This window comes from Meriones unguiculatus, assembly GCF_030254825.1.
Source record: "Meriones unguiculatus strain TT.TT164.6M chromosome Y unlocalized genomic scaffold, Bangor_MerUng_6.1 ChrY_unordered_Scaffold_25, whole genome shotgun sequence".
NCBI lineage: Eukaryota > Metazoa > Chordata > Mammalia > Rodentia > Muridae > Meriones > Meriones unguiculatus.
In genome coordinates this window covers 22,236,699-22,250,777 of record NW_026843710.1, presented here as the reverse complement: position 1 = coordinate 22,250,777, position 14,079 = coordinate 22,236,699, and the positions used below count along the sequence as shown (strand labels likewise).

The 14,079-nt window shown below is 39.6% G+C and overlaps 1 protein-coding gene across 1 annotated transcript; it reads left to right on the top strand.

Annotated features, from left to right (window-relative positions):
• The first annotated feature begins 810 nt into the window (after positions 1-810).
• Positions 811-2,214, top strand: LOC132651744 (endogenous retrovirus group K member 5 Gag polyprotein-like). The gene has a single exon (XM_060376832.1). It carries the CDS (start codon positions 811-813, stop codon positions 2,212-2,214), a length of 1,404 nt encoding a protein of 467 aa, XP_060232815.1.
• The last annotated feature ends 11,865 nt before the right edge of the window (positions 2,215-14,079 follow it).

The following is a 14,079-nucleotide window of genomic DNA, read 5'->3' as shown; positions in this document are numbered from 1 at the left end:
CATTGAGACTGGGCTTGAATCAACTCTTAGAAATGCTATATGTAACAATTCTGATAATATTTTCAAGTAATCAGTTGCAAAATAATTCTAGTTTATCACTAAATTTAGCTTTACTTTATCTTCCCAGGATAGGAACGTATTCTGTTCCAAGTAGCTGATGCAGTTAGTGAACCTTATGATAGTACATGGTGTAAAAGGAACAGGGGATGGAAAGCAGAGGCAGATGTTTATAAAAGTTATGAAGCCTGAAAAGAACATTTTGAGAACGTTTGGAATCAAAGGCAAGATTAGCATAAGAATGTCTATACTGAGCCTAACAATTTGGAACTTGTCCCGCTGTGGTCCTGATCAGGGGTTAAGCAAGGTTGATTGATCACGCTTGTTATGATAATATCAGCCTTTTTTAGTTGAATTTTTGATCTTTTTATGGTCTTTTTCTTAGAAGTTATGTTTGATGACTATCTGTACTACGTGGCCACCTATCTTGGCACTCTTACAAATTCCTCTTAATGGTTTTTTCTGACTGTATAAATTGACTACTGAAACAGTAAAGTTTTGCAGCAGCATAAGAACTCACTGAGTCTGTGTTGTCTGTCGCGCCGAATCCTTCCCTCCTGAGATCTTCCAAGGACCCTGAGTCGGACTTTGCCCTGACCTCCCGGGCCGGTCGGTGGCAGGTGGCGTCCGAACGTGGGGCTTGAAAACAGGTAAGCACAAAAAGGCAATCAGGGAAGGATCGGATCCTGCCGCAGGGTGCTGCAGACCCGCCACAGATAAGCTTGTGATTAAGGGCAGGGAATCAAGAATATCATGGGGATTTCTGGCTCAAAGGGCAAGCGTATGTTCCTGTCCATTCTGAGGCATATGCTCTCAGAAAAGGGGTTACGAATTTCAAATGAAACTGCTTCTCAGTTTTATGAGTATATGTTGAGGGCAGCACCTTGGTATCCCCTGGAAGGTTCCCTGACTCTACCAGATTGGAAAAGGTTAGGTAAAGATTTGAAAAAGTATGCTGTTGATCATCCTGAGGAACCAATACCTAGGCAAATGTTTCCTATCTGGTTACAGATCAGAGATGCATTAACAGAAAAATCTGATTTAGAATTATTAACAGAGGGAATATGCTCTAATTTTGAGGAACAACCTTTAATTTTGACTGAGAAAGACTGTAAATATGGAGCTACAATAAAGCCGCCTATTAAAGAGCCTCTAGGTCTAGAATTGGGAGATTCTGATGATTTGTTTGATGAAGAGCAAGCTTATAAGGATGAGATGTATCCAGAGGACAGAGATCATGACTTTTTTACAGCCATGGCTGCTTCGCCTAAAGCATCTCCATTTGCTCCTCCTGTTCCTAAACTAAGGAGAAAGCCTCATCCTCCAATTGGTTTTCAAGCCGTATTACAGGAAGCTAAGCAAACTGGAGATATAACATTTGGCTTCCCAGTTATTAATGCAGGGCAAGATGATGATGAACCAAAATGGGAGCCTTTATCTCTAAAAACTTTGAAAGAATTACAAGCGGCAGTTAAGACTGCTGGACCATCGGCTCCTTTTACTCTTCAGGTATTGGACCTGATTGCAAGTCAATGGTTAACTCCTAGTGACTGGCATCAGACGGCTAAGTCAGTACTGTCTCCCGGAGATTATGTATTGTGGAGAACGGATTATGAGGATAGGTGCAGAAGATCTATGGCTACTACCTTGGCACCATTAGGGAAAAAAGGAAAAACAGCTAACTTGGATATGTTATTAGGAACTGGAATATATATTACTCCCGAAAGCCAGACTAAACTATCCAAGGAAGTTCTTAAGGAGGTTATGGCCAATGCTGTTTCGGCATGGAGAGCTACTCCTCCTGCTGAAGGATCAGGTACTGTGCTGGCAGGAATTAAACAAACGTTGGAAGAACCATATCAGGCCTTTATAGCTAGGCTTGAAGAAGCTATTAATAGGATGTTGCCTCCTAGTGAAGGGACTTCCCTCCTTTTAAAACAACTGGCATGGGAAAATGCAAATGCTCTGTGTAAAGACTTGATTAGGCCCATTAGGAAAACGGGGAACCTTCAGGATTATATCAAGGCTTGTGCTGATGCCACACCAGCAGTAATGCAAGGAATGGCATATGCAGCTGCCATGCATCGAACCCCTATTTCTAAATTTATCAAGGCCACCTATGGGGGTGGAAAGAATGAAAGGAGTTTTACCTGCTAAAATTGCGGGAAACCAGGTCATAGGAAAAACGCTTGCCCTGAAGATGACCAGAATAAGGGAACAAAGAAAGGAACTACAGCCCCAGGAATATGTCCTAGATGTGAAAAAGGGAAACATTGGAAAAATGAATGTAAATCCAAGTTCCACAAAGATGGAACTCCTCTGACTGAAAAGGAATCAAAAAACTAGGAGAGGGGCAACCTCTTAGCCCCACTCCAAGAGAGGAAAAAAAGAACTCTTTAGTAGATAAGAGTTTACTTAATCCAGATGCTCCTTGTTTTAATATAAGGAATTTACCCCGTGCGACACCGGGAAGTGCAGGGCTAGATTTAATAGCTCAAAAAGACTGTGATCTCATCCTTAGATGGGGTGAATGTTTTGGATACAAGTGTTAAAGGAGAGCTTCCTATGGGAATCTTTGGACTTATAATAGGAAGAAGTTCTAATTTTAACAAGGGAATAGAAATAATCCCTGGAATTGTGGACTCTGATACTAAAGAGACCATTAAGGTACTTTGCAAAGCTAATAAAGAAACAATTATAATAAGAAAAGGTCAAAGAATAGCTCAAATAATCCTGATACCTTATTATTATACTCCTAATCCAAATTTAATGGAAAAAAGAACTGGACAATTGGGATCCTCAGATGTGGTAGCTTGGACTCAGGGAATCACTTCTGATAGGCCTTTCCTGACCATATTAGTACAAGGAAAAGCTATTAAGGGACTCCTGGATACTGGTGCTGACAAAACTTGCATAGCAGGCAAAGACTGGCCATCTACGTGGCCTGTCACTAGAACAGAGTCTACCTTAATAGGACTGGGAATGGCTTCCAATGTGGCAAAAAGCACAGAATTTATTCCTTGGGCATTTGAAAATAATCAGGGACATATTCAGCCTTATGTGATACCTTCTCTACCTTTTACTTTATGGGGAAGAGATTTGATGCAAAATTTAAATTTAAGCCTAACTACTGTTCCTATTGATGAACAGTATTTTTCTTAGGGGCCATTGATGAAAACTTATATGCAGACAAAATACCTTGGAGAGGTGAAAATCCTGTTTGGCAAAATCAATGGCCCCTTACTGACGAAAAAATTAGGGCCATTCAGGAAATAGTTGAAGAACAATTAAATAAAGGACATTTAAAGGAAAGCAATAGTCCATGGAATACTCCAATCTTTGTGGTTAAGAAGAAATCTGGAAAATGGAGATTATTGCAAGACCTAAGGGCAGTTAATGCAGTCATAGAAGACATGGGAGCATTACAATTAGGATTACCATCTCCGGTAGCAATCCCAAAAGAATGTCATCTTATAGTAATTGACTTGCAAGATTGCTTCTTTACAATAAAACTGCATCCTGAAGATTGCAGAAAATTTGCTTTTACTATCCCTTCTATAAATCACAGGGAACCCTGCAAACGCTATAAATGGCAAGTACTTCCACAAGGAATAAAAAATAGTCCTACTTTATGCCAGAAATTTGTAAATATGGCAGTAAGCCCTATTACAGAAAAAATATATGAATGCATATATTATTCATTATATGGACGATATACTAATGGGGCATAAAGATAAAGAAATAGTGGAAAAAATACTTGTGGACTTGATAAAGTCTTTGGAAGATTTTGGACTGATCATTGCCCCTGATAAGATTCAAAAGGAAAGGCCAATTAGATATTTAGGGCATGAAATTCATGATCAGCATTTAGCATCCCAACATATGCAGATTAGGAGAGATAATTTATGTACATTGAATGATTTTCAAAAACTGCTAGGGAATATTAATTGGATTAGGCCATACTTAAAAATTACCACAGGAGAGTTAAGTCCTCTCTTTAATTTGTTACATGGTGACTCACATCCTAAATCAAAAAGAGTCCTAAGTAAGGAAGCTATAGAGGCTTTGCAATTAGTAGAGAAAAAATTAAATGGAGCAAGATTGCACCAAATAACTTATACCTTGCCTTGGTCTCTTCTCATTATTAAAACATCTTATACTCCAACAGGATGTTTATGGCGGTCTGGGATATTGGAATGGTTGCATTTACCCCATACTCAAGCAAAAATTTTAACATCTTATGCTGATTTGGTAGCTCAATTGATTATAAAAGGAAGAAATAGATCGAAAGAAATTTTTGGAAAAGACATGCAAGAAATAATAGTTCCATATTCCAGAACTCAATTTGAGTATTTGTTACAGGAAAATGAGAATTGGGGATTAGCTCTAACAGGATATGCAGGACAAATTTAATATCATTTGCCAAAACATCCAGTATTAGAATTTGTTAAAGAGACTGAAATACTGTTCCCCGAGAAATGCTCCATAACGCCCTTGGAAACAGCTTTTACTATTTTTACTGATGGGTCAAATAATGGTACTGCAGCTGTCTGGGTAGAAGGGAAACCACCTATAGTTTCTCATACTGATAAGACATCTGCTCAGCAGACTGAACTAGTTGCGGTTACTTTGGCTTTTCAACATTTTCCACAAAGGTTTAACCTTTATACAGATTCTAAATATATAGTCAGCCTGTTTCCTACTATTGAAACAGCTTTAATAACGGGCACTACAAAAATTAAGGAACAATTGAGCAATATGCAGCATTTAATTCATAAAAGAAAAGAGAAATTTTTTATAGGACACATCCGGGGACACATGTTTTTACCTGGACCTTTAACTTATGGTAACTATATGGCAGATTATTTTACAAGACCTGTCCAAATTAATAATGTATTGGAAGCTGAACAAAATCATGCCTTACATCATCAAAATGCTAATGCTTTCAGGTATCAATTTAAAATTACCAGGGAACAGGCTAGACAAATTGTAAAGAATTGTAATACATGTCCACCTGCTAGACAGGTACAAAAGATGGGAGTTAATCCTAGAGGATTAAAACCAGGACATTTATGGCAAATGGATGTAACACATTGTCCTCAATTTGGAAAACTCTGTTTTATTCATGTATGTGTGGATACTTACTCACATGCAATCACTGCCTCAGCGAGGACTGGAGAAGCGGTGAAAGATGTCTTACAGCATTTAATTATGTCTTTTAATCTATTGGGAAAACCGATAAAGATTAAAACAGACAATGGACCTGCCTATTGTTCAAAAGCTTTTAAGCAATATTGTGAAACTTGGGGAATATTGCATGTAACGGGTATCCCCCATAATCCTCAAGGGCAGGCTATAATAGAAAGAGCTCATCAAGATTTAAAAGGATAAATACACAAGTTGAGGGAAGCTCATAAATACTTCTCTCCGCATCATCTTTTAAGTCATGCATTATTCACATTAAATCATGTGAATGTTAATGACCAAGGAATATCTAGAATGGAATTGCATTGGAATCCTAAAATGGAAACTGTAAAACCTTTAGTAAAATGGAAAGATTTATTAACTGGTGCCTGGAGAGGCCCAGATCCCCTTATAACTTCAGGGAGAGGGTATGCTTGTGCATTTCCACAGGATGAGGACTCTCCCATCTGGATCCCAGACCGCCTCATCAGACACTCCTCGCCGTCGAAATCGCAACCGAAAAAAGATGAAGAGACTGCAGCGGAAAATGAAAAGGCTTGCTATGATGACAACGAACAAGTCAACACTCCTTCCTACACTGCAGCAGATGACAGTCCTCTTGGAAAAGGGGAAAGATATAGTACTAGCAGTGGGAAAAACACCCTCTCTAGCTAATATTTTTCTTGCATGTATACTTTTACTCTCAGCTGCTCCTACTCACGGTGATTCATATTGGGCATATGTCCCTAAACCTCCCATGGTTCACCCAGTAACCTGGACTGAACCAGAACATATTAAAGTTATGACTAATGTGACAGGAATTTTGGGGGGAACTCCAGTTTTAACTACTGAGAAAAAATATTCCTCTGTATTTTCCTATGAGGGCAAATCAGACTCCGCCCCAATCTGCCTTGGCCTTTCAGGGATCTCAGTGCCTGGATGTTTACCAGTTTCCTATAGAACATTTGTGAGTGACACACTAGATCCTAATGATCGGGCAAGGAGGTTAGTATGGGAACTACAAATTAAGACTCTGGGATGGTATACAGTAAATGAAACATTTAGTTGGTACGAAGATCTTCCTTTACCCGATTGTACGAAAATTTATTATAATCCATATATCCCATGGGTTTATAATGAGCAATATCCTAATTGGCTTTCTTGCGGATTTAAAGTAAGAGGAATGCCCGTTAAGATCACAGATACGAAAGAAATTATTTGGGATTTCTCTGCATCATCCCCGTTTAGGGATGGTTCTATTTATTTTAAAAAGTATGCTTATAGATATAATAATTATAAACCCGATAGTGTTATTTATAGATATTTTTCATCTGGATTTGTAGAACCAATATGGGTATCAAAATATCAAAATAAAACTAGGATTCAACCTGAATTATTTAGATTAGCTGCAGCCATAGACATGGTATTATTAAAAAAACCTAAGGCTACTACTTCTGAAGCTATTTCTATGAGAGCATGCGTCCCATACCCTTATGGAATTTTTTTAGGAAGCCAAGACCGTTTCTCTATAATAAAAATTTCTGAGGTTTCTTATCATATTACCTGTACTGCATGTATATTGACTAATTGTATAGAAAGTTCCTTAAAAAAGGAATATAATATTATGTTTTTAGTAAAATGGCCAGCTTATGTTATGCTCCCTGTAAGGTTAAAGGAATCCTGGTATGAAGATACCGGGTTAATGGTTATGGAAAAATTTAGTGCCTTGCTTAGACCGAAAAGATTTGTGGCTGCTTTGATTTTAGGAATTACAGCTTTAATTGCCATTTTGACCTCCTTTGCTGTTTCTACTGCAGCCTTGGTGAAAAATATACAAACGGCTCATTATGTCAATGATATGCATAAAAATATATCTACCATCTTAGCTGAACAATATATTATAGATAAGAAGATAGAAGCAAGAGTAAATGCTTTGGAAGAAGTGGTTTTAGCTATGGGACAAGATATAGCTAATATTAAGATAAGAATGTCAACTAAATGTCATGCAACTTATAAATATATCTGCGTGACTCCAGCGAGATATAATATTTCTGATGATTGGAACAAGACAAGGGCTCATTTATTAGGAGTTTGGAAAGATAATGATCTGACACATGATTTTGAGGAAATTCAAAAACAAATCTCAGAAGTTAGTCAAGCCCATCTAAATGAATATGGTTTTGAAAATAGGGCGAAAGAGTTGTATAATAATGTGAAAGTTCTTAATCCCTTACATTGGTGGCATTATATAATTATTGCTGCCGTTGCATTCGTGGTAATCTTTGTAGTATTCATGGTGTTTCCTTGCCTTTTTAGAGTCATTCTCTCAGCCATTAAAACCACTCAGAGAGATATCGAGAATTTCGTCTTAAAAACAAAAAACCGGGAACTGCCACGTCCGTCTCGCCAGCTGCGCAGGCTGCAACAGCCCTGTGACAAGCTTGGTGAAACCTGTAGGAGCATGAAGTTCTCCAAGGGGATGGATAAGGCTCTGAAGCCTGGACATTTGTTTAGGCGAAGACTCGGGCCTCCTGGGATGAGGAAATGGCTGGGGTAACTCGGATGGCTTGGTTTCACTTTTGAATTTCTGCTTTGTCTCATAGCGATTGCACACACTTCTTGGATAGAAATGGGGGGCACCTTTGAAAGCCCTGCTTTCCCAGAAATTATGTCTCAATAGAGGAAATTCAATTCATTGAGACTGGGCTTGAATCAACTCTTAGAAATGCTATATGTAACAATTCTGATAATATTTTCAAGTAATCAGTTGCAAAATAATTCTAGTTTATCACTAAATTTAGCTTTACTTTATCTTCCCAGGATAGGAACGTATTCTGTTCCAAGTAGCTGATGCAGTTAGTGAACCTTATGATAGTACATGGCGTAAAAGGAACAGGGGATGGAAAGCAGAGGCAGATGTTTATAAAAGTTATGAAGCCTGAAAAGAACATTTTGAGAACGTTTGGAATCAAAGGCAAGATTAGCATAAGAATGTCTATACTGAGCCTAACGATTTGGAACTTGTCCCGCTGTGGTCCTGATCAGGGGTTAAGCAAGGTTGATTGATCACGCTTGTTATGATAATATCAGCCTTTTTTAGTTGAATTTTTGATCTTTTTATGGTCTTTTTCTTAGAAGTTATGTTTGATGACTATCTGTACTACGTGGCCACCTATCTTGGCACTCTTACAAATTCCTCTTAATGGTTTTTTCTGACTGTATAAATTGACTACTGAAACAGTAAAGTTTTGCAGCAGCATAAGAACTCACTGAGTCTGTGTTGTCTGTCGCGCCGAATCCTTCCCTCCTGAGATCTTCCAAGGACCCTGAGTCGGACTTTGCCCTGACCTCCCGGGCCGGTCGGTGGCAAAAGGTGTGGGATCTGGATAAAAGGATGAGATGACGGTTTGTTAGGTTTCACAAGAAAAAGTCACATGTGTACCTGATCAAACATACTGGACTGTTGTAGTTGGTTATTAATATTTGCTATTGTTTTATCTTCTTATAATGACGCTGTTAATCCTCAGCATCTGTATAACCAAATCACCACACAGAAACTGGGTTTTTAGTTAACCCAGAACACAATGTTGGGCAATATTTACTCCCTCCTAAACCTTCAAGCCCTAAGTTTCCTAACACTCAGATTTACCACATTATACTTGCTTTTTGTAATCTTAGGTCTGGTTCATGCTTGATGTCCTCCAAGCTCTCTCCTCCAGCTCTGCTCTCCTTGCTCTCCTCTCCTCTTCTCCTCACTCCCACTCATCTCCTGCCTTCTGGCTCCTCCCCTGTTTCCTGTCCTCTGGCTCCTCTCTGCTCAACATTGTGTCTACTTGCTTTTATTTTGTTCCTGTTTACACAAGAGTTGAGACAGGTTGCTTATAGTGAGTATCACAATTCAATATCTGGATTGAAACCAGAGAGTTGGGGGTGGGGAAATCAGCATTTGAATTAACAAGGGTAGAGCATATACATTTTAAAAGAAAATTATATCAACACTGGACCCTGAGGAAAGTTTGTTTACTCATTTCCATGGAAACCTCAAGATTCTCTCAGGTACTGAATGCCTGAGAGGGAGAATGATATCAGGCAAAAGGTGAAAGGCAGTAAGAGTTTCAGGAGTCAGTTATTAAAAGGGCCAGGTGGTCCTTCTTGCTTGAGAGAAAGGCTGAGCAGCCCTATATGCCTAAATCTAGGAAGCTGAAAGCACACAACCCAGAGATGGAAGTTCCTGTGTCCAAGACTCTTAGTTCAGGAAAAGTGTCACATATTTCTTTCAAGTGGTCATTAATAAAGTCACATGTCCTTGATATGTGAGTTTCACATTATCACAGCTTCCATTATCATTTGTTAAATGCACAGATATGTACTCAGTTAGTGAATTACTTACCAGGAAAATGCTTCCTGACCAAGGCAACTCTTTGCACAAAAAGGGTTTAATTGGGACATTGCTTATATTTTACAAAGAACATTCATGATTTAAAGTCAGGAAGCGGTCATCTTGTAGTCTTCCAGCAGAATGGAGAGCTTTTTATACTAAACAACAAGTGGCAAGCTGAAAGAGGGAGACTGAGAGAGACAGAGAGAGATAAGAGCTAGAGAGACAGATTCAGAAATAGAGAGATGGAGACCTACATATGCAAGTATATAAAGTGACATAGACTAAGAGACAAAGACTCCATTGTGTCTGGTCATTTTCATTGGCATATCAACCTGATAGAACACCTTCCTATAAGATAACTACAAAAGGAAATATATTATCTAAGAAGGCCATACCTCCTAACCCTAACCAGATATTTCCTCACGGGGGTCTCCATATATAACTAGATGAGTTTCAAGGTGACTTTGCAGTTCAAATCACCAGGAAGTAGAAGAAGAGGAAGGGACTTCTAGACTAAAAGAAAATAATTATCCTGCTAGTTTGTCATTCAATACAATGATTAAAGTCCCAGCAACTTCCAAGTTCTGAAGAACAGGACTGGCAACATCCATTGGAAAAACATGGAATGTTTCCATAACGGATGGTTCTACAGCTAAGAAAATGACATCATGATATTATCAGGCTAATAAATGGACCCAGGAAAAAGAATAGTGTGTGGAGCAACTAAAATGCAGAAAGAAAATATGGTATGAATTCACTTATTAGGACGATTCCTTATAGTGGGGGATAAAGTTCCAATAGGCCATCTACTGGTACCAAACCAGTCTTCAAAATGAGGGATTGGGTTGCAGTTAAATAAGTTGTTGGGCCAGGGCATCCTACAGAAATTTGTCAAGCAAACCAGGACCTGGTTATTAAAATATGTTCTCTGCTCTCAACTGACAGATGAGTGTCATGTTCTTGGATTCACAGAGATGCTTCCTTCTGCATCAAATGGGATTACATACAAAGACCCATAGTCTGCTATTATGCAGAGAGAGACTTTAAAACACCCAGCTCTAAATGGGATTTCTCCACTCAGAGCTCTGGGAAGCCTGCAGAAGAGGTAGGAAGGGTGTCATAAATAGAGGGAATTGAGGACAGAAAGAGAACAGTACCCTGAGAATCAGCCCAAGAGGAAGATGATGCAGCCAGACATGATGATGCAAAACCTCCACTCCCGGTGCAGGGTCCGTACCGCTCCCTCCCCCAAAGTGACTCACAGACCGCGGTTCAATGCAAAAGCAAGAGGCAGTTTATTCCAATCGCAATGGGGGTCGTCCCTTCAAAGCAGGAGATGACCCTGAGCATACAAAGCACAGAGTTTTTATTTCAGGCCTTTACATTGATTAGTTAGCAGAAAAGATAGCAGTTATGCGGTTGGCAGCTGTAGCAGGGAACTCATAGCTCCAAGGACAGTCCTCCCCTCTTCTCCCATCTCTCGGTTCTGTAGCAGGCCACTTACAGCTTCAAGGACAGTCCTCCCCTAAATTGCCTGACTTGCTCTTTCTTTTTAGCTGGCCCTTATTCAAGGTCCAGTTTTTCTTTCTAATTTGGGATGGTCCCATTTCTCATTCCCCCCTTTTTCTTTGGCATAATTTTAACCCTAAAATTACAGGCTAGATTTAGCCTGCATCTCTAATTGCTGATACCGCTGTCGAAGCATAAGGACCTGAACAGTACTGATCCGTTCTCTCACAAAATTGACTAGCTTATTAAGAATGCAGGGGCCAAGAGTTACAATCAGGAGAAGCATTAGCAAAGGGCCTAGCAAGGTGGAGATTAAAGTGGTCATCCATGGAGAGGAATTAAACCATCCTTTAAACCATCCTAGGCTTTGGGCTCGTTCTCCCTTTTTCTTTTCTAAGCCCTCTTTGACCTTATCTAGGGTCTCAGTGACAACTCCAGTATGGTCGACATAGAAACAGCATTCTTCTTTTAGGGCCACGCATAAACCTCCTTGTTGCAAAAACAATAAATCTAAGCCCCTTTTGTTTTGTAACACCATCTCTGATAATGACTGTAAGGAATCTTTGAGCTCTCAAATTGTGCTTTTTAATCTTTTTATGTCCTCATCAACAGCTGCCCTAAGCTCATTTAACCTGCTATGTCAGAGGGCTATAGCCGACCCTCCAGCTGCTGTCCCTACTGCTCCTAGCCCGACCCCAAGCATTATGGCTAAGGAAATTCCCAAGTCTCTTTTTGTTAGTATCAGCGGTTCCCCCACAGAATCCCTGTATTGGAAGGGCTCTTCATACAGGTGATAGGTGACTCGGGGGATTACCTGGACCAGGACACAGTAGTCAGATGAATTGACAAGCACCTGAGTACTGACACAAGTAGTGATCCCTGTTGCACAGGCCCACCATCCATCGATTGGTGGTATGAGGTACCCAGACAGACCTGCAACATCATAGGTTTAGTTGCATAAAAACTGATGACTAGGGGGAACTTTACCTACACAGAGTCCTTGCCCTGAAACGGCAGACAGGGAAAGTCTAGCCTCCCTTTGCGTCCAACAGCAGGCCGTTGCCTCTTGGGAGGTACTTATCTCATCTGTAAAGGCAATTTCTTCATAATATGGGGGAGCAATTTCAAAGCATAACCAACAAGACTCAGTAACCTTGGGGTTGGTATTATTTGGGGCCTGAAAGGCCCCCTGTGTTAGGGAAGTAATGTATGGTCCAGGAGCCTTAGGGGAAGAAGAATCTTTATCCATTTTTGAGTTAGGAGTCAGTGAGGGGGTTGTTGGACGTGGGGCTATAGTCTGGGGGTCCACTTTCACTGGGGGAACCAGGTGAGGGCCAGCTTTATTTGGCCCTACTTCAACAGATGGGGCTGTTATTTTTAATTTGATGGTGAAAAGTAACCCATCATCATATCTTTTATTATATATTTGTAGGCCCCAAGTGAACCCCGTCACCCAGTTAGTTGAAATCTGTTTTCCAGCATCTGTGAACCGGATTAGCAGGGGGTGGCACCTGGTGGTACATATTGGCTGGTTAGTCCATCTATTGTTTGGTCCCCAGTCTGGGGGCTGGGCATGACTGTAATTAGCTTTAACAACAATGTAATCCCAACTGGAGGTAGGCTTCCAGTAAGTATCACCAGTACATTTCCCTTAATTCCACACTACTTTAAAACTTCCCTATTTAGGAAGCTGTCCAATTAAATAAACATTAAAGTTTCATTTCCTCCATGACATTGTGACAGAAGTAAACAGCAGTAAAGGTGCAGGATAAGAATTGTTGGGTTTCAGAAGAAAAAAAATCATGTGTACATAGGATCACAGATACTGGACACTGAGGAAAGTCTGTTTACACATCTTCATGAGTAAACAAGATTCATTCAGGTGCTGATTGGCTGAGAGTGAGAATGATGTCATGATTCACATGAAAACCAGTAAGACTTTCTTAGCCAGTTATTAAAAGTGTCAAGAGGATAGCCTGCTTGAGAGAAAGGTTGAGCAGCCCTTTATTCCACTATCATTTGTTAAATGCACAGATATGTCCTCAGTCAGTGAATTACTTTCTGTGAATGTGCTCCGTTACCAAGGCAAATCTTTGAACAATTACTTGGGACGTTGCTTATATTTTTACAAAGATGATCCATGATGTCATGTCAGCAAGCAGTCATCATGTCATAGTTCTTCCACAGAACTAAGATCATTTCATGATGAACCACAAGCAGCAGGCAGACTGGACTGAAGGAAGTAGAGAGAGACAGAGAGAGAAAGAGCTAGAGAGACAGGTTCAGGAATAGAGAGACTGAGACTCACAGAAAGATTTAAAACGACAGAGACCAAGAGACAAAGACTCCATTATTTCTGGTCACTTTCATTGGCATATCCAAGTCAAAGCATAACCTCCCATAATATAACTCCAAAAAAAGTAATTTTTCCTAACACTTCCCAGACTCTTCCTCACTGGGCCTCAACATGTAAATAGATGAGTTTTCATGTGATATTGTAATTCAAGTCACCACAAAAAAGAAGAAGATGGAAGAAATTTTGAATAAAAGAGTATAATTATCCTGATAGTTTGTCATTCAATACAATGATTAACGTCCCAGCAAATTCCAAGTTCTACAGAGCAGAAGTGACAATATTTTTTTGGAAAAATGAGTTATATTTCCATAACAGAGTATTTTTCAGCTAAGAAATTATGTCAATATTCAGATATATTTATGGTACCAGTAAAAATCATCCTTGGTGAAGTAAGTAAAATTCAAAAAGACAAATATGGTATGTATTCACTTATTAGAAGGTCTGGTAATTGTGGGGCATAAAGACCCAATAGGACATCTATGGTGACCAAACCAGTGTTCCACCAGGGGAATTGCATGGAAGTGAATTGAGTTATGAGGCCAGGGCATCCTACAGAAATTGTCAAGCAACCCAGGCTGTTGTTTTTAAAATA